This window comes from Sphaerodactylus townsendi, linkage group LG02 (assembly GCF_021028975.2).
Source record: "Sphaerodactylus townsendi isolate TG3544 linkage group LG02, MPM_Stown_v2.3, whole genome shotgun sequence".
NCBI classification, from domain to species: Eukaryota; Metazoa; Chordata; class Lepidosauria; order Squamata; family Sphaerodactylidae; genus Sphaerodactylus; species Sphaerodactylus townsendi.
In genome coordinates, this window is record NC_059426.1 from 46,233,975 (window position 1) to 46,259,455 (window position 25,481).

The 25,481-nt window shown below is 41.1% G+C and overlaps 1 protein-coding gene across 1 annotated transcript in view; it reads right to left on the reverse strand.

Moving 5' to 3' along the window:
• ARHGAP15 (Rho GTPase activating protein 15) overlaps positions 1 to 25,481 on the reverse strand; it is a 520,646-nt gene that overhangs the window by 76,728 nt on the left and 418,437 nt on the right. The window contains exon 11 of the mRNA XM_048486956.1: positions 16,773 to 16,907. Coding sequence (XP_048342913.1) covers positions 16,773 to 16,907 — 135 coding nt within the window. The remainder of the gene's footprint in view (positions 1 to 16,772; positions 16,908 to 25,481) is intronic.

The window sequence follows — 25,481 nt, forward strand, 5'->3', positions numbered from 1 at the left end:
TATTCTTACTGTGGAAGGGGAATGAGTTTGTAAGCCTTGAGTCTTGTTACAGGAAAGAAAGGTGGGGTATAAATCCAAACTCCTCCTCCTCTTCTTCTTCCTGTTGTATAATCAGTTTTAATTCATACAATGACCTATGTAACGTCCTATGATTGCAAAACCTACTCAGGAGTTTGGTGTCAAAAGGCTTTGGAAAGTGTATCCACATGTTTCTTCACTTTCTGAAAGAACTCCAAAAGATTGGTAAAACGGGACTTGTCTTTGCAGAAGCCATGCTGAATACCCTTCAGCAGGCTTTGTTCCTCTAAGTGCCTAATAATTCTATCTTTTATTACAGTTTTGGCTAATTTACATGGAACAGACATTAGGCTAAACTGGCCTGTAATTTCCTGGTTCCTCTTTAGACCCTTAAAAATATATCTGTATAGCACTTGCTACTTTCCAGTCTTCCGGTACAGTGGTTGATTTAGGTGTCAAGTTACACATACCGACTAATAGATCAACAATCTACATCTGAGCTCCCTAAGAACACTTCTGGGTATCCCATCAAGACCTGGAGATTTATTCATTTTGATTTCCCTAATAAGTCTAGAACTTCCTATTCCATCACTTCAGTTGTACTTAGTTCTTCAGACCCTTTCTTTCCTGAAAACAGTGGCTGTGACCTAGGTGCATATCTCACACATTCCACAGTGAACACAGATGCCAAAGGTTCATTTAAGTTTCTCTGCCATCTCTGCATACGTATCTGAAATCCACTAGTCAAAGAAGCCACTACCAGTTTTTCTAGCCACAAACTGGGAGATAGGATGCAAGGTCTCAGAATGTAGACAAGGACCTTTTGCTAGAAGGTGACTGAATTTCAGAGGAGTAATCTCAACTGGGTTTATAGACTGGACTTTCCCCCCCTGATTTTGGGCATAATCTACTTTGAACCAGTGAACAAACTTTTGCAGTCTTGAAAGGGTTAATGGACTTTTGCAGCTTCCTTGATTCAAAGTTATGGCACTGAAGGAGATAGTGAAACTGTACTATAAAAGTAAATTACTATCATGAATATTAAGCAACAAGAATATAATAAACATGACTGCTTGCATGATTCTGATTTATTGATACTGATTTGCTTGTAAATTATTACACAAAGTACTCATTTTAATTTTTTTTCCAGCAACATGTGCAGAATAAAATTTGGTGGACACTTCTTGGAGGATTTGGCATCTGCCATTTAATCAATTCCTAAACCTCCTTGGGATTCAATGGCGGAGGCTCCCCTCCACTCTCCTGCAGGTATGTACGAGCATGTGCGTGTGGAAGCAGCACTCGCTCAGCGCCAGGTACAAGAAACCTTCGTTCTTGTGGGTCTCTACGATTAAGAAAAAGATTTGCAGGAGATGGGTAGGTGGGCTGAGGAAGCGACTTGCAACATGTGCTCTCAGCAGAACACTTCTGTTTTCTCTGCCTAATGGGCAATTCTGCTGCTGATCTCAGACAAGGCATATCTACTGTTAGGTGGACTGCGGGAAAGCAGGCTCAAGGGCAGAGCCTATGCACCTCCTTTGCCTTTACTCTGTCCTCATTGTAGGTGATTGATCTTTTTCAAGAATGGAACTGATAATTTGTTAAGTAAGGCACAGTGCAAGAGATTTCCATGAACATGAGCACCGTTTTTCTTTCCGTGCTCATGTTTTTCTAGTTCAGGGCCCTTATTTATAAACATCTTGGCTGATAACACAGCTAGATAGGGAGACACATTCATACTCAGCATCTCTTGTGAAAGTCTTGTGTGAGTCTGTGCGTATGGCTTGACGGTTTTAAAAATTCAGCTGATGTCACAGTGGAACAAATCCAGCTGCAAAGGCTTCTAAAGGTGGTTCCTGCAGGCCCTGCTAACGGATGCTCACTTTGAGTCAAATGGTTTTATTATGATATTTGTGAACAACTTAATGGGATTCCGCATTGTGCATCAGAGTTTGGCAGCGGAAGATTTGGATCACTGATGAGGAAGGGTTAAAAACCATGGCAGAGATCTTTATGTCTAAAGACCTGTCTTACAATGTATGCGTGTGCATGTGTGCGTATATAACTGCCTTTAATGCCAGCGATACGTTCCATATCTGTCTGATAAAACAGCAGTGCACTGCCAGAGTTACTAACTAATAGAGATGGCAGGCATGAAGAACTATCAGTATTTAGAAAGCCTTGCTGCCTATATGCTGGATCAGTTATTGGGTTATCCCCACTTATGGATATGTTATCTGAAAATAGGATTATTTTCACCTTTAAATGTGTCAAACTCTGCTTTGTTTTACATGCCTGTTCAACTTGGTGACATGTACTTTGATGTCAAGTACAGGATTATTCCTAGATATTTCTAGGTCAGAATCTCTCTCATTTTGCCTCCTGCCTGCCTAAAACCCCCTACCGCATGGGCACAATTGTCAACATGTTGCATAAAACAGAAGACAGGAGCGCATACATCTTGGTTCAAGTTTCTATTCCCAGTAGTTTCTATTTCCAATCATTCACACTGCAATTCTGTCCATGAAAGCAGATGCTTTTCACTGCTATTGTTGTATTCTGGTCAAAAAACGTACAAGAGAAAAAAGAAACAATGAAGAAAGAGCTTGGCTGCGTGCCACGTGGGCCTGAGATGGATCTGGGCAAATGTGATTTAAAAAGAGAGCGAAGGATGCAAATTGAAGATGAGCAGAAGAAAAATACCATTCTGTAAATGGTATCCAATGGATGGCTCTGCAGAAGCGTGTATAAACCTGCCCAGTAGGCAAGGCTTCGCCGTACCCTCTTTCTGTATTTATTAAAAAGAATGCAAGAAAACCTCCTTGAGCTTGCGTGCTGCTCTCATTTCTCCTCAATGTTTCCTTCCTACTTGCAAATAACTCTGTTTAGACACTAAACCTGCTTCCTCTAATATTTTATTTTTGATTCAGCTGCAGTGGACACAGGGCAATGGCTTCTGTATGAATGGCCACAGCACATGCAGAATCCGCCGCTACAGAAATTCACATGGCATCTGGTCTCTTGAGCAATACTAATAACTGTCCTTTTCTGAAGATAACCAAGTTGGACAGTTGACTTCATAAACATCTAGAGGTTGAAAAGTCCTCTTTCAACATGCCTTTAAAGCAACACAGTGTTATGTAGTTTTCAAATAGATTTTGTTCCTGAATAGACTTCTCTTGGAGTTGGTGGACCAGAGGCAAACAGGCAGATCGGCAGGCAGGAATACAATTCCCAGTTTTAAATGACTGATTATACTACTGACAATTCCTTCATTGCCGAGAACATAGATTGAATTTGAAGTCCCAATCTTGCGTCAAATGTAACACAACGAGGACTGAGTTGTAGTTCTCCTCAATTCCTAGCTATGCTGTGCACAATTCAGATCAGGACCACAGCAGGTGGGGAGGAGGCACTTCAGACTTTCTTCCTGCACCAATTTTCCTCAGCCTGGAACAGTGGCGTGAGGGGCTATTTTGCCTGTTAGGGATCACAGGGAACCTAAGAATTTCCCCAAATACTGCCCCACATATCCCATATTTTCTGATGGCCTGGATAGTGCTATGGCAAACTCAGGAAGAACCTAGCATGAGATCTTCCTGTTACTGTTGTACACAAAGTACATTCTGAGGAAAGGAAAGTGTATGTTCATGGAGGTATCATAGGTAACAAGAGTTTACAAGCAGTGGTGGGATTCAGCAGGCTCGCACCACTTTGGCAGAACCAGTTGTTAAAATGGTGCTTGTAAACAATTAGTTGTTAAATTATTTGAATTCCCACCACCAGAACCGGTTGTTAAATTGTTTGAATCCCACCACTGGTTACAGGTAATGGTGAAACCCCTGAACTACTGCATTGACATCAACAAGAATTTTGCAAGGACTTTATTCCAAATGGAATTCAGCTGAACTGTAGGTTCTCACATCACTATTTGAGAACCCATAATATTTTACACTTGTTTCTGTGGTTCTTCATGGCTGTTAGCTCTATCATCCGGGTTTCAAATGGCAACTGCCTATGATGAGTGGATGCAAGTCTGGGGTCTTCACTCGGTCTTTGTGAATGGATATGGACACTGCAGCTGCATGACTGACTCTACAAACATTTGCATTTTTAAAATATTTGGACAAATATTGCTACATATCTGCTACATATTTCTTATCACATCTAGGCTAATCGCTGTAACTGTAATAAAAAACCCTGAGTCCTCCTATGTTCTTGTGCTATGAACAAGTTTGTTCCAAGTGATCCAAAAGCGCATGCATTACAAAGAAAGTGGACGCATCAGAAAGAATCAATATTAATGACAATAATGCTTCTAGCAATCCTTCTAGCAATCCTCAATAGCAATAGCAATCCTCAATAGCAATCCTCAATAGCAATAGCAAAATCATATCTTTCAAAATAAAGTCCAGATTACAACAGAATAAACAACATTAGTAGGCGTTTCAAACCTTCACTATTTTTTGTCAATAACGTAGTATCATCTACATATCTCAAACTGGGGTGCTGTCTGGTTTCCGGGCTGTATGGCCGTGTTCTAGCAGCATTCTCTCCTGACGTTTCGCCTGCATCTGTGGCTGGCATCTTTAGAGGAGATCCTCTGAAGATGCCAGCCACAGATGTAGGCGAAACATCAGGAGAGAATGCTGCTAGAACACGGCCATACAGCCCGGAAACCAGACTGCACCCCAGTGATTCCGGCCGTGAAAGCCTTCGACAATAAATATCTCAAACTGTTAATGCTCCTTTCACCATTTTTTACCCCATCTTAAACTAATTATAATCGAACTTTCATTATGATACCTTCTGCGTACAGATTGTAGTGACAGGGAGATAAAATGCATCTTTATCTGACCCCTTTGCCATTCTGTATTTCCATCTTCTGTCCAGAGTACAGGTTGCACATCAGAACAAATCGGATGTTGGGGCATACCTACTTCTTTTAAAGTCAACCATAATGATCCATATAGACAAAGGCTTTGCTATCCTCTATGAAACACAAGCTGATTTTCTTCTGAAATTCTCTAATGTGATCCAATAACCAACATACATTGTCAAGGTGATCTCTAGTGTCTCTTTTATTTCCATACGCAGCTTGGACACCTGGCATTTCTTGTTCCGTATAAGCTAACAGGCTTTGTTGTAAGATTTTGAGCATCACTTAAGTTGCGTGAGAAATTGATGCAAAGGTCCAATAGTTGTTGCGTTCTTTGATAGCTCCTTTTTTGGCATTGGAATGTAGATTGAATGTTTCCAATCTGCGGGCCATTGTTTTGTTTTCCATATTTGTTGGCATATTCTTGTTAAAATGTTGATGGACTCTGTTTCTGTCACTTGGAATAGCTCTACTGATGACCCATATGCTCCTGGTGATTTGTTTCTCCCATCTGTTCTCAGTGCAGCTTTCACTTCACTTTCTAAAATTGTAGGTTCTTCTTCAAAAGATTCTTCTTGGAAGCAATCTGTCATCCTTTCATCTCTTCTGTATGGTCCTTCAGTTTATTGTTACCTTCTTTTCCTTTCTCGTGAGGAAGACCTTTCCACAAGGGTGCATCCACTCTATAGAAGGACCAGGCTCAAATATATGCCAGGCAAGTCACCTTAACAGGGGGGAATAACTCAAAAGTCGACTCCCCAATGCCAGTTGCTGTAACTAGCACAGCCCTGCTCTATCTGTCAATTTGCCAACACAACATACCTTGCATATAGCCCAACTACCTTTCAGATAAGTTCAGATAATCGTTGGTTGGTGAATCTGGACATCTGGTGCCCTAGTTCAGAGTCTATATTGCCATCCACCTGCCCTGGACTGCTTGTCACATGTTATACCATCTGTGTATTTTGTAGTTCCTTTGACCATTGTTTCACCAGTGGCTGCAAATTAGTTTAGTAGTCTGCAAACTGTATTCTGCAAAATCTTTGGGAACTTATCAGGAATTGGGAAATGATCAGGTCAATAATTTTTTTTTTGGATAACAGCTCACCCTTCTATTATTGTCTATTAGATGTATTCTGGAACATTTACACTTGTCCAGTGGGGCAACCCCCTACCTCTGCGATATATAGGTCTTTTTTGCCAGAAGTACAGGGTTCTTTAGGTTAAACGTTTATGCAGAAAGGGTCCCTGTTATGTATGTCAGGAAGGCATTGTTCTTTTTAGCTGGGGTTGTTTGGACCTCTTCAGCCCTTGCAGTTTTGAAGAGTGGCTGAACTGGGTAGAGTTTTCTGTTCTTGCTGTTGGTTGAGACAATGAACAAGCTATGCTTAAGGCCTGCGCCTGATCGTTTTGCCACTACCAGACATGACAGTTCCCTAGAGAGAGAACGCTCAGGACCACTGATACAGTATTATGCTCTCATGAGTGCATTTATACCACATATTTGTTCATTCCTAAAATACCATTCCCTGCCACTCCCTGTTAGCATGTGGGTCTGACTTTGATACAGTCACAAACTTCAAGAAGGAGGACAGTTTCAGCTCAATTAAGATAACTGTTCATTTTTCACTTACAGCTCTGCTTCCTGCTGCTGCTCAGGAGAGATAGAAGCGGCACCCTCTGCTGCCAAGGAAGAGGAACAGCTTTTCTTCTTAGAGCATCCAACAGATCCTACATACTGGGGTAATCAACATTTGAGCTCATGTGTTTTCCCAGCGGGGTATATCTGCTTAGTCCCTCTGCCCGGAATGATCCTTCTCCTTCAGTTATGGCATTTAACAGACATTCTGATGGAAGAGGAGCGCCACCAGCCTGATACTGGAAAAGAAACGGTCCTGAGCACATAATGAAAGAATAAAACAGTAGCCCTTCCTGTGTGTTTCTCAAGATTGCACATATTTTGTTTCCTGGTTTTTCCCACAAAAGTGTATGTTCTCCAGCATATCAAGTGCAGAGCAGTGTATAAAGCACAGGAAAGGACACACACACACAAGCATTTTATGGAAGGTTTCTTAATCTACAATTGCCACTATACTGCGGGTGAATGCTGTCTACTTGCTTCTCCCCCAAAGACAACATGACCTTTTAAAGAATGAGTTTTCATGGTTAAGTTAAATGTGATGTTTACCAGGGTCAAAAATCATGGGTTACAATGAATCGGGATTTATGGAGGATTCCTATTTGAGACAGGGCTGAACCAGAAATATTTACCTCATTTTGTGGGTTATTTTTCGTGCTGTTGAAGAGCACTTCTTGTTGCCAGTGGTTGTTGACATTTGTTGCAAACCTGTCTGTGTTATTTCAACACACTTGGCATCACCAAAGCCATTGGAAATTAGATGCCGGTAAAGGGCTTGGATTGGATTGGAAGCCATTGAAAGCTTATGTGCAGTGAATGCACCATTTTCCTCCGTCTTTACCCTCAAAAGTGGATTCCACACAGCATAAATATAACATCTTTAGGGCATTATAAAAAGATCTGTTTTGGGATTTTGTGTTCCCACAGCATAGGAAAACACAGGCGTTGCCAGCCAAAATGGATCTTTTTTCCCGCCTGCTGCACAGAGCTCTTGTCAGTGTCACAGTGGTGCCTGCCATTTTGTGTGCTGCAGCAGATTCTCCTCCACACAGGTATTTCCTCTGCTTGCAGTTCACCTGCATGCTATTTCACTGTAAAAAGCAGATGAATAAAGTTTGTTCAATCTAGTGAGCCTGTGCTTGTGTTGTTTTTCCTTTTTTTTGTTTTGAGGGGGTTGTCTGTGAAGTACGGCACACAAATATGGACATATCGCAGCTTCTCTGGTTGTGTTGCCATAACTTTGCAGACAGCTACCATCCTTCCATGACTTAAGATATATCACTGTGGCCTGACACCTGGGTTTAGGTGTCATAAACCTGGTGGAATCTATAGGTGGTAATAACCTTCTACCACTGCTGTGGTTTCACCATCAATTTTTAACTTCAAAACTGCAGTGCTAGTTTCTTACATACATTACTATTTATAATTGCAGGTTGCAAATTGCAGGTGAGCTCCCAAAGGCACCTGGTGGGCCACTGCGAGTAGCAGAATGCTGGACTAGATGGACTCTGGTCTGATCCAGCAGGCTAGTTCTTATGTTCTTATGTTCTTATGCAAAGAAATACTTGACAACTTGTCAGGATCAGAGGTGGGATCCAGCAGGTTCTCACAGGTTCCCGAGAGTAGGTTACTAATTATTTGTGTGTGCCGAGAGGGGGTTACTAATTGGTGATTTTGCCACGTGATTTTTGCTTTAGTTACACCCCTCCTCTCAGCAGTAGCACGCAGAACTTGAAGCAGTCTAGCAGGAGGTGCACCGGCGTGTGTGGCAGCCTGCGCCTGCGTGCATTCATTTCCTGCCCAAGGAACGGTGCAGCGGCTGCGTCCTTGCCACAGCCCCGCCCAGGAATGCCCCGTCCTGCCCCGCCCATCCCCATTGGCGCTACGCCACAGTTTGAATCCCACCACCATGGGAACCTGTTACTAAACTTTTTGGATCCCACCACTGGTCAGGATGGTTAGTGTCAAGTGACTTATCACACAGACTCCAACTGACATGGTTCTGATTTCTCACTTTCTAAAATCATGAAGTCTCCATTGCTTTTTAAAAAATGGAATCAGAAATGTTCAAAGATTATGAACAGTTTAAGCAAATTTGTACTATATGCTGTCTCAGAAAAAGATGCTAATATAGTCAACTGGGGTGCAGTGGTTGAGAAAATTATATGCTTCTGCATTATAATATAGTCCTGAATGAATATGAGAATTATCATTCATTTTTTGCACACTGCCTTTGTCAAAACCATTATTTTGTGCATTATTGAACATGGTACTTTGATGCAAGAACATATATAAACTGTATTTTTACTTTCAAACAGATTGGAGACTAAATAGGCACTAGGACCCAGGTGGAGCATTCTACAACAAAGAAGGTATGGCATGTTGAGTTCTGTGGCAGAGAAATATACAATCCTACTAACATCTTTTTCTGAGACAAACTATAGCACTGAGCAAGTTCAGCAGTTCACAAGTTTGCTGTTTATACTCTGGTAGAAGAATCAGATTCTGAATTCTGAGGGGGAAGTACAATTTAACATCATCAACAAATCCCTTAAAGATTTATAGCACCGGAATATACAGAATAAGTCAAAGGAGGTGGTGACAGGAGGTGAGAGACAGAGAGAGGGAGAACAGAGAAAAATCAGTAGAAGAGACTGATAGCAGGTCATAGAAGAAAACAAAGCCAAATAGCTCTTGACTAGAGCTGTAAATGAGAAGCCCGCAAAAATAGGTAATTATATTTTAATTTAGAAATGTCTTTGGAAAATAAAGATGTGGAAAATTTTCCACTGTCATTCCATGCCACGTATGTGAAATAGCAGGCTGCTTGATCCTGGATAAGTTCCATTTCCCAAATAGCTGTTTTGGCAATTGTAAAATGCTGTTTACATTTCCAGGTGATTTTGATGTACTCTGCCCCTGCTCCCCATGGAAATAACTTATCACAGCATTGGATCCACATAAAGGAAGCAGAGCTCTAATGTCTGATAACCTGGCCAGTTTTGCTGCTTATTGCACTGGCCAGCTTCACAAGCTGCTGACCTTCTGAAAGCTGTAGTCAGGCTCAGATGGCATTAGTCACGGTGCTGTCTTTTTATTATGCATATTTCAAATTTAAATCTGAAACACGATGGTTGTGGATCAAGACCACAACTATTCACTGTAATGAAATTAAGGCTGTCTTGAAAAATAAGAGCAGATGAAGAGTGAAGAGCAAAAAATCAGGAGAATGATAAAAGAACTGAAAACAAGAACATGGTTGTTGTTTTTAGAAAAAAGAGTTTATGCAGTGAAAAGAATACACATAAAATAGGAAGTATGAATGAAATCTGCTGATTGTTGTATAGCTAGACATACTTCTAATTGACATGATAAACTGGTGACCAGTGAAGACTATGGGACTGAATATTCCCCTGTAAAGAAAAGGAAAAAATCCTGCCACTTAATGGGCGTTTCCCCACTTACCCTGATTTCCCCTATGCCGTGCGCTGCTCTCAGCGCGTGGCATCCCAGGCGCGCGTCCAGGCGTCCTGTTAAGAAGAGCACCTGGGATGCCGTACGCTGAGGGGGCGCGACAGCGGCAGCGTCGGGGTGGCTGTGCTGTCGCTGCCCCTGTCGTGGGGAGTGCCGGGGGACTCCGCGCTACTTTCCTCAAGTAGTGCGGGGCTTAAGGTAAGTGGGGAAAGGCCCAATGAAATGTCAAGGAGAAAAGCTCCAGCTAGGTTATAGAGATTTTAGGGATCTAAATCACAGGATTTTGTTTTCTGAGTAGTACCAATATATTGGCGATCTGCCATTCTTCTGTTTGGGATGTCTAGTTTTTTTAATCGTTGAACACAGAGGCGCAGCTCCAAGGGGGCGGGGGGTGCACGACACACTGGGCGTGCACCCTGTGGGGATGTGGCGAGGGCATCCAAGGGGTGTTCCGAGTGGGACGGGGGGGGGGGGCGGAGGATGCATCGGTGCACCGGGTGCTTTCCCCCTTTGCTGCGCCCCTGGTTGCACATGCTCAGATCATCACACTTTTCAGTTTAAAGATCTTTTTCTTCTGTGGACCCTCTGTCCTCTGAAATGGAGGTCCTGCTCAGCCTCTGTAACCTTGTTGCAAATACTGTGGAGCTTACCTTAAAAATCTTTTTCTCACAGGAAATGGATTTGTATTCCAATTCCAATTCCAAAGCCTTTATTGGCATTATAAAAATGGATTTGTTATAAACATACTGATCGGTATCACAGAATACAAAATAGTGATCTTGGTATGATGTACAAACACTTTAACAACTGATTTGCTCTATATCATAATTAATTGATTAAATCGCCATGCACAAAGAAATTCTGATAAGATCATTAGGGGTGTGTATTCAGAAAAGCCAAACTAAAAACAAAATACCTTATTGGTATTTTTCAGGGGGTTTCCTCCTGAAAAAAATGGTGGCAGTACAAGGGAGCCAAAAAGCAGATCCTAAAAACTGCCTAATACTTTGGAATTTTTTTGGCCGTTTTGGCCCTACTGCCATTTTTTTTTAAAGATGGGGGAATCCCATTCCACCTACCTTACCTGCTGACCACTGTTGCTGCCTCCAAAGTCTACATTAGTATGGAGGTGGAAGCAGTGCAGAGCTGAACACTGGGTTTGATCGAGTCCAACATTAACTTCTGCACCACCTGCTGCCTCTGAGAGCCTTTTTTTGGAAATTTTCTTGATTTTTTAACCTGAATCTGAAAAATACTAAAAAAAAGTGCACACCCCAACAATCAAATGATGATGTAAAGATTTCTGTCTGCTCAATGATTGACTCAATGAGCATATGTACTGAACTATATCAGTTAGCAGTAATAACAAATATACATCCATTAGATTAATTTGGGATATATTTATATGGTTTGTGAATATTGGGCTGTTGCTGGTTAGATGATGTCACTTCTGGGTTGCTCCGGAAGTGACATCACAGCATTGGTAGAACAGTCATTACACCCCTTCACTTCTCCCAGCAACCCCCTCCCCCCTCCCACACTGCCCAGCTGAGTAGTGGGACGCAGAAGGCAGGAGAGGCAGAGATGAATACAAAAAGGATCAAGTTCACAATAAGGGAAAAGAAGGAAGAAAATACACATAATTTCAAACTAGTCCTCTTTCATCCAAGATAGTATTCTATGTGTAGGATCTTATCTTCATGGGAGAACACAGGGTAAAAGTGATAAAGCCCAGACTCAGATTTACTGCCATGGTGATAACTAAAACTATGATAATGAACTGAGTTCAAACTCAGTTATTGCAATGCAAATATTTCTCATTATTTCTGGGAAAAAACATTTAAAATGTTTGTATTGTTCAATAAAAAAACCCTCTCAAGGCAAAGTACACAGGCAGCATGCTACATATATTTAAGTCCAGCATAATTCTCAATAGTGAGCAAAAATGAATCACTTTAGAAAGTGCCACATTACACCTGGCATCATTGTTCTATGAATCACCAATCTATCTGAATGACAGCAATGTCACTAAAGACATTTTGGAGGTTACCGTATATAGATAAGTAAACTCATGTAGGGTTTTCAATGTATTGTTAAAGGCTTTCATATCTGGCATCAACTGGCCATTGTGGGTTTTCTGGGCTATGTGGTTTTAACTCCTAAAGTTTCATCCACATCTGTGGCTGGTATCTTTGGAAGAATGTCATGGTCATACACATCTTACTCTGACATGCTTCTGAAGATGTGAGCCACAGAAGCAGGTGAAACGTTAGGAACTACAACCACTAGACCACAGCCGCCCAGCCCAGAAATCCCACAATAGTCAGTGCAGAGCTTAATACAGCCATGGCAAGTTTTGGATTTAGTGCCCCATTCTGAAACTTTTCAAACATTTTCACCCACATTACCCCCATTGCAAACTGACGAAGAAACACAGGTGAGAAGATGAAATAAGAGTGCAGCTCTTGATTCCACTGAATCCAATTGACAAATTCTCGCTAATGTCAGTAACTCAGGACTACATTCAAACCTGAGTAAAAATGTACAGATGGCTCAGACCAACAAGAGATGACATGTGGAGGAGACTAAGGCTGTTTCCACACGGGTGGAATACAGCACCCAGGGATGCTAAAAACTACATCCCTGGGAAGGCGTTCTCACAGCCGGCACTGCTGCATCGCAGAAGCGCCGACCTCGCCACCCCCAAGTGGTGTGAAGATGCGCCTTTCGAACCACACTCCCTGAGCGAGGTTTTTCGAAAGCGCCATCACCCACCCGCTGCCATGCAAATGGCAGTGGGTGGAAGCCCCCATTTCCTCCAAACAGCTCCTTACAATCTACTGTCTTCTGGCACTCTGTGGAGGTGAGGGGACATACCTCCTGGCCTCCGTCGCTTCAGCCATCGCTGGGGCCATGGGGGCGTGTCCCCTGGCCTCCACAGAGCTCCGGAGGACAGCAGAAGGTGAGGAGTTGTTTGGGGACGGTGCAGCCTGTGCGAAGGCTACACCATCGACGCCACTTCCAGTGGGACCGTCCATGCGAATGGTCCGGGGGGGTGCATCGGCATGAACTATGCTGACGCACCCCCGCTCAGCACCCACGTGGAAAGGGCCTAAGATGAAAAAAAATGTGGGAAGTACAGAGTAGAAGCACAGACTGCCCAGTCCACCTCACCAATGGAGAAGAAAAGAGAATAAATCATGGCAAGATCATGATACTTTGATTTCTCTCTTATATCCCAGGATAAGTGATGGAGAAAAAGACTGCATAACTCATACATTTGGTGGATAGAACTTACAGTTCAATAGAGCTGACTTGTGAACAACCTATTCAAACAGTGATTATAATGGAGTTCCTTGTACCAGTGAAGAAAAGTGAGTTGTACTGCTCTTCACACATTACAAAAGATATGCTTTTCCCTTAACACAAAGATGAGATACTACATCAGGAAAAGCAATAGACTTGGATTTAAATAACTACAGTGTAAGGAAGTCCTGACATTAGTAGAAAACATTTAATGTAAAAGATACTGTACAACATAGAGTAATTGCCTCATACAATCATGTATCCTTCTGTGTTTCATCATTCATAAATTACTTGACTGATATGGAAGCTGCCTCCACATGGTCTTTTTCTGCCCTATATCTGTAACAGTTGAAGGAAAATGGTCTCATGAATGGGCTGAATGGGCTGGCAGTAACACTTTCCCCACCAGCTTTGCTTTGCCCTGTGGAACCAGGTATGTTAAATCAGTAGGTTTATCAACTTACTTAATCCACTCCCTTCAAATGTTATTGGAATGGTATCCAAAGCAGCCACACTACAACCAGAGTTGCATCAAACCACCCCCCCACCCTCCCCCCCCCCCACACAATGTCTATATTGACCAATGTGATACACTGATTAAAGGTGTGGTATAGTGATGAAGAAAAAATATAGCAGATCAGAAAAATGATGGAATAGTCGAAGTTTGAAAAATGTGAATACTGTTGTCATAAACTGGGTTGGGGGGGGGGGGAACCCAGACAATGTGGGATCACACTGCAAATGTTACAATGACATTTACCAAAACATATCTGGATAATGTATATGGTGGCAAACAATGCAGATTTCACAAACTTCTGCCCTTATGCTCAGTGGGCAAAGTCCCTTTTCATGCAACCCAAAAAGTCCTCAGAAAATTGTGTGGCATTTTTCAACAATGCCAAAAATGCTAATGAAAAGTCTCCACTGTACAGTTCAGCCATAATTCCAGCCAGTGTGAGTTCTTCAGCTCTAATTCATATTGTTAAGTATGAAAGAAAGTGGTTTGTGTCACATTTGCTTAATTATTTATAAACAGTGATGACTAGAAGATAATGAGTTTTGTAACTATTATGAATGAACTGAAATCAATAAGATCACTGCAAGAGATATCAATAGGGTCAGAGTTGGGTCACTACGTTCCTTATATTTTGCCAGTATCATCAAAAGGGACCCTTTGCATACCTATATCTTAAGTTTAAACCAGTTTTCAACTTATTGCCTTTTGTGTCTTCCAGTCATGCAGCCTTGATAAATGAAATATATAAACACAGCAACGAGATATCACCTTGATGTTGTGTACAATAACTGGCAGGCTACATTTTTTTCAAAGTAACACATTTTAAAAACTGGACAACTAATTTCCCTTCTAAGTAACAATCTTCTAAACCCCATAAATGACTGCTCATTAGCCTGTCAGTGTTTATAATGGCTTTCAGAAGTGTAGCAAGAATTAAAAATAGTTCACTGAGCAGAAATGGACATTAATTTGTCATACTTAAATATAAACGCTTGAATGAGCTACCCTCTACCCCCTATCGTTTCAAAATCAAAACCACTTGTTTGTTGCTTGTTACCTCTACCTTACCAATGAAAAGTGAGTTTAAAAATGATCTACTCAGTCATTTTTAAATTGTTCATGTTCCAAGATAGGATTTCCCCATGAAGGAGAGACAGTAGAATATGATGGTGTTCTGATGTTCAAATTTTGTTTTGTTCTGATAGTACAATCCAAGAACTGATTGAAAAAGAGAGACAGTGAGAGACTGTGTAATAAGGGAAAGCAATGGATTTAACCCCCAAAGAGCAATGTTATACAGAGATTGTCTAAACATCAGAGAGAGATTAAAGAATGAGCGCACTAAACACTGGAGTGCTGAGTTACCTCCAAAGGATGTGAAGCAAAAAGAACATTTCAGAGTACCCCATGAACCAACTGTAAACCTTTGAAGTACTAAAGAGTCCGCACTTCAAGCAGACATAACAGGTACATGGGGAACCACCTGAAGTGTATGTTAGAACAAGAGAGTTTCAAATGAAGATCTCCTAGTTTTTGGTGCAGCACAAAAGCTGCAGCCAGAACACTAAGGAATTGTTTGTGCCATATTGTTTTCCTGCTAGATAATTGCATGAATTCTGAAGTGTGAGATGAATCCCAAAAGGCACTGTTCTTTCTTTGTCCTATTTGTCTTTAAGACAAAAAAGGGAGACTGTAGGAATGGGGATGATGGGTTGTGCCTCCAAAGGAGACCAGCTCCTCAGCATGTTTGCATTATGTTGCATGCTTAAACCATCATAGGATATTTCTAAGCAGCAAAGAAGGAAAGGGAAGAATTTTGCAAGATTTTATTCAACTTTGTTACATGAGATGCTGGCTGTGAAGAGCTTTCGTTAAACCTAAAGACTTTTATGAACATAAAATCAAATTAAACAGCACATTAAGGGTTCTATCTTCTCTGACTGATGTGCACGCGCAAACAACTCTCATTAATGGTAATGGCAGTAATGCGCGCGCATCAATTGCAGAACGGATCCCTAAGTGCTTTATTGTTTTTCCTGGAGATTTTTCTCTATTGGACTTTAATTAAGCTCCTGCTAGGCTTGCAAGTTTTCATTTTTAAAAGGTTTTTTATTAAAAAAAATTAAAAGTGAAATCAGCTTCTTTGCCAGTAAGTCTCCCCATCTCCAGTGGTCACAACTGAGCAAAATAACTCTTAGAAGCAAGGCGTCTATCCTGAAAGTCGTATCGCAGTTTTGAAGTGCTTGTTATCCTGAAGTATGCGTGACAACCGATCAGAAGAAAACAATCTGGCCTGCCCTCCTGCCTTTTACAGCTTGATTCACGGAAATCAGCACAGCAGACGAAGCTGTCCAAAGCATGAATGTGAACACCTGCTATTGTCTGCAGATCAAACCATTGTTAAAAGGCACAGCTGCAGGTTCTGTCTGAAAAGTTGGCAGCCCCAAGTTGTGAAAAAATAAAATAGAAGAGAATTTAGAAGGAAGATGTTATGAACATGTATGCATGACAGTATTGGTCATCAAAAGGGACATATCTGAACATGGGATTGCGGTAAATCTACCTTTTGAGCATTGTATTAATATCACACACAGAACTTCAATTTTTTCCCCTTAAAGACATGACCACACAGTCTCTAAATTATAAACAGTAATCCTGTCTAATAGTAGTATATTTGGGGTGAATGAATTATGAGTATAACATGTCTGATTAGGATGCCATACAAAAAAAGTATTATTTTTCTCACTAGACTGAGCTCTGCTACAATAGACAATTTAGTTAAAATAGACAAAAGAAGAAGAAACAGAAATAAAACAAAATTAAAAAGGCAGGAGCAGGTATAGCAACATTTGGGATGTATCCTTTACAATTTGGGGTTTTTATTTTAAAAAAAGCACATAGGCTATTTAATTAACTGATACTGTATGTGATGTACTTACTTATCGCCTTTACAAACTGTTCAAAGAAGCAGTATGGGAACAGTGGTTCAGGCAGCTCTCTGAAAAACATCTTGAGTGCTCCGGTGACAACGTGGATGTCCTCCCACTGGCTGTCGTCCAAATTCAGCTTCTCTTCTGGGAAAACACGAGGAGAAATGGAACAACTGGTTTTAATGAAACAATTACAAGACACTAATTATTATGTTAATGTTTGCCTACTATCATCAGCAACCGTTAACAGCCTTCTGCACCTAGAGGTTTGGTGCTGTGCATGGGTTTTTTTTCCCCTTTCTTTTTTTTTTCCTGTAGGAAGAGAACATTTTCAATGGAATACCATCTGTAGGAATGCAGCTAACAAAAAAAACAAGAGGCACAAAGAGACAGTAGCGTTGACACAGTATGTCAGATACATTTATTCCCATAATGCATCAGCAGAAAAAAAATTAGCATCACAGCTCGACATGATTCAAAGCTATTTGGTTTGGAGGCCGAGGGGCAAAGAGTTACCAATGATGACTTGCTCAAGGGACGGGCCTAAAGGCCCTGCCGAGTCAACGTGAGACATATGCTAAACATGGCAATACAAAATGAGTTATTGCATTACACGTGTTAGCCTTCCTATGTACAAGGGAATAATGGGCAACACTTTTCTGCTTTTTTTGTCTGAATGTAATGTCAGCGAGGAATTTAGTATTGTGGGGGCTGTGGGGGGGCATATTAATTCCTCCTTACTGCTTCAAAAATACGTTATTTGGTTTTCAACTCTGGGAAGATTTGCCCAGCAACAATATTAGACAGACCCCTGTTGGCCTTCCTAGGCTATGCAAAGCTGTCAAAAATGATAACACACTAAAGACCAACCACAAGTGCTTGCAAAACTGATTTTTTCCCCCCTGAACAACAGAAATATTTTCTTTTGAAGCTTGACTGAGCTGGGAAATTTAAATATAAAAGGAGGAGGAATGCAAAAAAAACTCTAATAAAAAGATTGGTGATTATTACTTTGCTTTCCTTTGAATACTTATTAGAAACATCTGGCATTATTATTAGTAGGCTATGATAAACTACAGAATCACAGACTTGACAAAACTCTGAGAAAATGAAAATGCCTGTCACTTCAGAATGGTAAAGAAATCTAGCTCTGCAGAATCACCTGTTCCAAAAACAGATTTAATTCCTAAATGGATGGTATCACTTTCACTTTAAAGATATTTGAATTCTATATGCTGATAAAATTCTAACCAACACAAAACTGGAGGGGGGGGATTTGAAGTGCTTTTGCCTGTGCCTACTTTTTGTTTTGCCTAACCTGTTAAAGCTAATCCCTGCAATCTGTTTACCTGGAAAAATGAAAAAAGGAGATACATACTACAATTGAAATCCTTCTAATATGGATTTCTTTTTGATGAGCTATTAAGGATGAATATAGATTTAGGTCTAAAGTATCCAAGAATTATAGTATACGGTGACTATAATTTCTTTTTGTGAATTACTGCCTTTCTCTTAATTTATAATAAAAGGTTGCAATTGAAAGTGAAAAGCATACTTATATCAGTTTCCTTTTCGCCCTCCCCCAGAAAAAAGCCTTTTCACTATAATAAAAACAATTCACTCTTGAAATTGAATTAGGAGGGACTTCTTTAAAATGCCAAGATCAAATTTGATTGATTGTATTTCAACAATTAGTCTTTTTATTTTTTTTCCCACACACCATTGAAATAGACAGACAGTGTCTTAGAAGGCCAGTTTTTACACAGATATCTGCTCACAATAGCATGAAAAAGAAAGACTTGGTGGGGTTTACTGTCACTTTAAAGAACAGGGTGGGTTTCACATTGTTGAAATCTGTCAGATATTTTGAAATGTCCCTCTCACTATGGTGCCACACCCCCTGCGTGCCCTTATAATAAAATTGGTTTTACTCCTGATTAAATCATTTTCTCCCTACCCACCACCATACTTCTCATAATGGACCTGTGTGCACTACAGCTGGTGTTCTTCCCATGGTACCAATTCTTACTTTATCTTTTAAGCACTTTGCTGCTAAGATCTCATGCAGAGTGCTTATGTTTTGTTAAGAGCTTCATTCTTAGAGAAATAGCTTAACACATGTTCTAAAAATGTTGTACAACTTATTGCTTAAAACACATTTTGAAAATGTACAAGTACTGTAGCTCTGGCACAGACCTTCAAGTAGAAACCTTTAAAGAGACACCTCTCTAGATTGGTAAGATACCCTCCCCCGGTGCATTTGGTTTAAACTTCAAGAGTCAAATACACGGATTCTAAGACTTTATGAAGAATTATCTCCCCAGATGTTTGCACTGTTTTCACCTCTTCAAGGAAATGTCTTAGGAACCTATCATCCTAAAAGTAAATGGTGTCATTTTACCCTCAAGCAATAAAATGATTTTTTAAATTGTTTGTTATAAGGGAAGTATGCCAAATTAAGGGAGAGACCACTTTTTTTTAAAAAAAAAATCTCAGTCCATTCAAAGTAACATTCTAATATAGCAGACTCGATTACAGTGGCTTATGATTTAAAAAAGAAAACGTCTTCTAATATTATACTCTGGAGAAAACTCTCAAACTCCACCCCCACATACTGTGGAGTAACATAGAGTATTTAATAAGCTATACTCTGTTTCACATAAAGATCTAAGTAAAATGGTAACTTGTTGAAGGCTTTCACAGCCGGAATCACTTGGGTGCTGTGTGGTTTCCGGGCTGTATGGCCGTGTTCTAATAACATTTGTGTTGTGGGGAGCTCTGGTTGTATGGTTGCAGCTGAAGAGCATTTTCTGATGCTTAGACAGGGCTGGCATCTTCAGAGGATCTTCCTCTGAAGATGCCAGCCACAGATGCAGGCGAAACGTCAGGAGAGAATGCTGCTAGAACACGGCCATACAGCCCGGAAACCACACAGCACCCAAAATGGCAACTTCTTCCTGAGCCCCTCTCTACGTGCTCCATGCCCCCTCCCACTTGTCACAGCCTGGTCCAGAACAGACGATCAGTGGGGGGACATGGAGCATGTGGGGGGAGGGAAAGAAATGGTGCATGAAGTTACAATGTTGCTTAGGTCTTCCTGTGGAATGGTATAGCTAGGTCATGCCATGTATACCTGCGTGCACTGTACCCTGCCATCCAGTCTGGGGTCCCCAAACTGGTCACCATTTGAGTCCATATTGCATTTCAAGTTGGTAACAGAATCATCCTAAGTAGAGGTATACTTAGCTGTTTAACACTGTACTGTACGTTTTCTGGGTGAATAGCTGTAGGTGGTGATCTGTTCTGTTACTTCTTGCCAGGTGCTGGGTCTACTAGTTCCTAGTCTGGGTTTACTTCTGTAGAATCATTTTGGAGGACAAATTTGGAGGTCACCACGGAAAGTTTTAAGGAGCAACATGGTGCCTTTTTGTTTCTTATCCTGGTTTTTCTGGTGTTTTTGGCAAAACAGTCAAAAAAGACCCTCCCACTGGGTATGTTCCTGCCTGACCTTTTTGATTTTTCTGTGACTTGCTGCCAGCGACAACAAAGGGAAATGCCAGGAGGGAGTGGAAAACTGCTGGTTATCTGAAACTGAGCAAATCTCTGAGCTGTTATTGAATTCTCTCTTCTCTAAATGTCCAGTTAGCTTGTTGCTATGTTTTGCCCTTTCCCTCTAAATGGCAGGGGAGAGGAAGCTTACCCCCCCCCCCCAAGACTGCCATTCTGTGGAAGGGAAAGGAAGATTGGGATTTAGCCTTATCTCCCCGCCCGAATATTGAGTTCAAATGAATTTATCCCCAAGTATGAGTGCCCAAGGAGCCGCGTGGCATAGTGGTTAAGTGCTTGCACTGCCACTCACATGGTCAGGAGTTCGAGCCCCCTGTGGGTCAGATATCCTGGCAGTTGGCTCATGGTCAACTCAGCCATCCATCCATTTCTTGGTCGGTAAATGAGTACCTAGCTCATAGCTAGGGGATAAAGAATAGCCAGGGAAAGCAATGGCAAACTACCCCACAAAAATGGCTTGCCTATAAAATCACTGCTCGCATTGGTGCCCCAGGGTCGGATACGACTGAAGGGGAAACTTTACTTTATGAGTGCACAAGGTCATCCATGAGCACATGGCCAGGATAAAGGATAAAGGTCAGCAAAAAAAAACATTTCTTCTAAATGTCCTCCTGAGATGCTACAGTTCTATCATTGATACTAGCAGGTATGGTTGGATGTATGGTGATAACAAGTATTTGTAATTTAAAAGTGTTGGTGTCAGGTTGGCTTTTCAAGCTTCCATGGAAAAGAAAAAGGCTAAGGAAATTTGGAGTGTATGTAACAATAGTATGTTTAGTAAGACCTGAGGTTGCCAGCCTTCAAGCGAGGCCTGGAGCTCTTCTGAAATGCCAACTGGTTTCCATACTACAGTGATACAGAGAAAATGGTCGAGTCAAAAGAGTGGACTCAGCACCTCCCATCCCCAATCTTGGCCCTCCCAGGCTCTACTCCCAAATCTCCAGGAATTTCCTTACCCAAAACCGCAACCTTGGTTAGAACTCACTGAATAGGGCAAAATTGAAAATTCTCAAGTCAAAATTGGTAAGGAATTGCCGCTGTCTTTGTTCTATTAATATTTTGACCCTTGTTAGCCATAGAAAAACATTCAAATTATTAAGATAAAGAGATCAGGGCCCAACTATTCCTTTTATTCTCCTTGCTTCTTTTCTGGGTGCACCATAAGGACTTTTGATTAGTACACAATTCCCAGGAAGATGGGGATCCAGTTTTCACCAAGACTATCGCACATGGGAGAGGGGCCTTTCGACCTTGCACTAATTTCGTGTCGTGAAAAGGTCCCGGGAGCTGCTATTTTGGAGAAGCTACAAATAGCCATCAGTAAACTACATTGCAGGGTTATTGGAAAGATGACATTCATAGTAATTTAGCAACTGACCCCAATGAATGGTTTGTAGAAGTCAAGGGTTAGGGGGAAGAGATGGGTGGTATATCATTTTGTGTTCTGTTCCAGGGAGCAACATATCTTAAACTGCCAGTGGTAACTGAGGAACTAAATCCATCTCACAATGCATTATTCTGTGCAACCATTGGCTGTTTAGGGGGAAAGCTCCCACTAAAATTCAATAAAGGAATCATTTCCAAACTTATGTCAAAAAATCTTATGGCTGAAATAAGCAAAAGACTTAAGAAATCTGCCTCATACCTTGTTGTCACATATGTCCATCTGCTGGCAATCTATTTAGAATTGCAGCTTGCTAAATACCAATGGAAACTTGAAAGCAGGTGAAAATTGAAATATTTATTCCCTGGTATTTGCTTCCACCTTACAGTGCTTAGAGACCTATTGACTCTGAACCTGGAGGCTCTATTTAGTTCCCAGATGTTAACAGTTATATGCCACATTTTTAATCTTCACTTTAAGGAGCTCACCATGCCTCCATTTTACCTTCGTGACCAAGACAGTATGCCACCCAGAAAGTGTGGATTTGAACTCGCCAGTCCTTGTATATACTCTTGACCACTACTTCATACTGATCTGTCCTGCAGTCTCCTGCCTTGATATTTTTCAAACATCAGCCCCTAAAATGTTCGCTTGTTTAATGCAGGGAACATAAGTGGAGAGTGCTGGAGTAAAAAAGATGCAACTGCACTGGAAGGTATGTTCAGAGGAGATGACCCAAGCAAATGAGCCAAGCCGCATATTGTTTGGGAATGTGAACAATAATCATTCTCTCCAATATTTTCCCCTAACTATTCATATCTAATGGTTCAAAGACATGGCTGCCAAAAAAATGGATGAAGCTGCTTAACAGCATTTTGACGTAAATACGATAAATGCAAGAACCCATTGCCCATGACTACTGCCTTGCTAAAACACCCCATTTCCACGGTGTTCAGCATTAAATTAGCAAATAACTAACTTAAAAAGCACATGTTCTGTTCCTGTTGAAAGGCTTTTGTTTATTGCAGTTCTCTGAAACTTCAGTTCACTGACCTGAGGGCAAGCTGGAAAAACCCGGTGCTGCTAATTTAAATCTTAATTGGAGTTAGAGGGAAATAAGATTACACTGTGGCATGCTCAGTCTTGGAGCAGTTCCATTGATACCCATTGAGTCATACCGATCAGAAATGAACTCTGCCATTGTTTCTGCATGAAGTAGTCTACTATATTCGACGAAACCGCAAATGGCTCAGAAGCGGTGGATGATGAAAACATAAATAGTAGTTCAAAAGCGTTCTGAGACATGCTTAACAGGCAACGCAAGTTATACTTTGATACGCTGCCGCTGCCTTACTATCTATACAGAGATGGAGATGCAGAAATCCAGGAGTATGAATGAAAGTCCCAGGCACTTGTTACCATGCTATCAGAGTCTTATCCACTCTGCACCTTCTCTGCACACTATTTTAAGAATGTGGCACGGCCAGAAATAGCCGTCACACAGTGATTCTGGCACCCTGATCTTATAGATACAAACAGCTGCACTGGCACTCAGTGGCTTGCACTGACATAGCTACTGCAGCATTGTGGACATGGCAGCTGAGGCATGTTTGCCCTGCTATGTTGTCAATTGGTTGCAATCCCTTCATAACAGATTACTGCCATGTATTTTAAGAGTTGGATTGTGGCAGCATGTAGCAGTGGATCTGTGAAAGGGAGTTTAAGCTTTTGAGCCCCTCAAGGCTTTTTTCTTCCTTGCTTTACCATCCCCACTCCCAACTTGGAGGGGGGAGTCCCTTGTATTTTCATGGAATTGTCTGTCTTCTTTGCTTCATCGTTTTGGTTCCCCAAGCAAAATCTGAGCGTTTTTGAACATCATTGCCTTTAGGCGTAAATGGAATTCACATCCAAAGTAATAATTTCACCAAAACCCTATAGGTAATTCTATGTACATAGAGCTTATAATACCTGGCTGTATTTTAAAGCAAGGACTATCCCACCGCTGTATTAGTTCTTGGAAATCTGAGCTGGATAGGAAATCTCCCTCTTTCCTGGTGCCTGTAGGGATGTTTGAATAACCTCTGATTTGGCTCAAACTCTTCATTTGCTGGACAGTCTAGGTCATTCATAAATTGTGTGAGCCTCAGTTACTCCCCACCAACTATGCACCATCAATTGTTTAAAGTAAAAAATCATTTGAAGTACAATAATAACAATGAAATCAAGAGATTCCAGGAAAACATAATGGCTTACTTTTTAAAGTACATCTGAATGCATTTTAAAGAAACATTAATGGTTTGGGAATTCCTCAAAGACAAAGGTCGCCATCTCTGGGTTTAGAAATACCTGGAAATTTGGGGGTGGATTATGGGAAGGTAGAATTTAAAGATGGGAAGAACTTCAGTAGGGTATAATGCCATACGATCCACCTTCTGAAGCAGCCATTTTCTCCAGTAGAAGTGGAATAAATATTTTAAATAAACACTAAAGAAGCTATCTATGTAGTCTGGCGATCTCTACATTCTGGGAGGTCTCCAGCCTTCACCTAGAGTTTGGCAACCACATCAAAGATTCATGGACTGCACATGGCTATTAGTGTGACTGTATCACGTGCAGGTCATTCAAATAAGGCTTCCTACAGGACACACGGTGGAGGAAGAAAAGTGAGTGATCCATGCACTTGAGTGACAAGGCTCAGTTGTCACCAAGGGAGAAACTAATGTCTGCCACTGTGCAGGTGCCAAAGGTGATGACAGCAAGAAACCAAAGTTAACATCTATGGCTATTCAAAACTCCTTGTCTTGGTGTTTGAATTGGGCAGGGCGCAATGAAGGTGGCAAAAAGGGATTCAAGATTCACTTCATGGGTAGGAAATATGTCAGTAGTGAAGGTTATAACCTGTTGTGTGGGGTTTCATCCCCCAAAAAACTTCAAGTTTGAAGCACAGGAGTGCTGTTCGATCTTGGCCTAGCACTATTTTGCTTGTTGGTTGGTTATTTTAACCTCTATAATATAGACTATATTGTTGTCTGACACATTTCTTCATGTGCTTTTGTACGTTTGGATGTTCAATATGTTCTTGGTTTTCATTAGGGTGAGGCGAAGTCTTTCTGCTGGCCATGGTTATGTTTTATTTTGCTGACTTTGAGGTATTACTTTCTTTCATCCTATGTTGGCCTTTAAAAAATCATTGCTAGTCAGGGGGTTATAGTAATGCAGCTATTTATTTGAATAGTTATTTTTGATTACATGGTTTTTGCTTGTTTTGTATACTGTTGCAGAGTCCTTGTTCTGGAGAACCAAATATTCCAGAATAAATAAAGAAACAAACATCTCTATCTATAAATAATCTGTGAGTTGGGAGACGTTTATTTAATGGGGAATAGTCGGAGATCTGACAGTCTACATGTATTCTTTATGTTCACTAACTTGAACAGTTTGATCTTTTTTTAAAAAAATCAGTTAATACAGACAACCATATAAATCAAAAATCTAGGGTGACCTTACGTTCAGACTGGGGGGGGGGGGGGACTCATCTTCTTGTTCAAGCTTTTTCAAGAGAGGAAGTGAAAAGTTAGGGCAAAACAGTGTCTCTTTGTCCATGTTCATGCCCACGGTTCAAAAATATCTCCACGCTCCTTGTCATTTTAAACTGGGCCTTCCAATTAAAGCAGGGTGGCTCTCGGATACTGACATACAGTTCTTTCATTGCTATCCCTTTCAACGTTTTTTAACACAGCTTCTGTTTCCATGCTGTCAATGGTCTT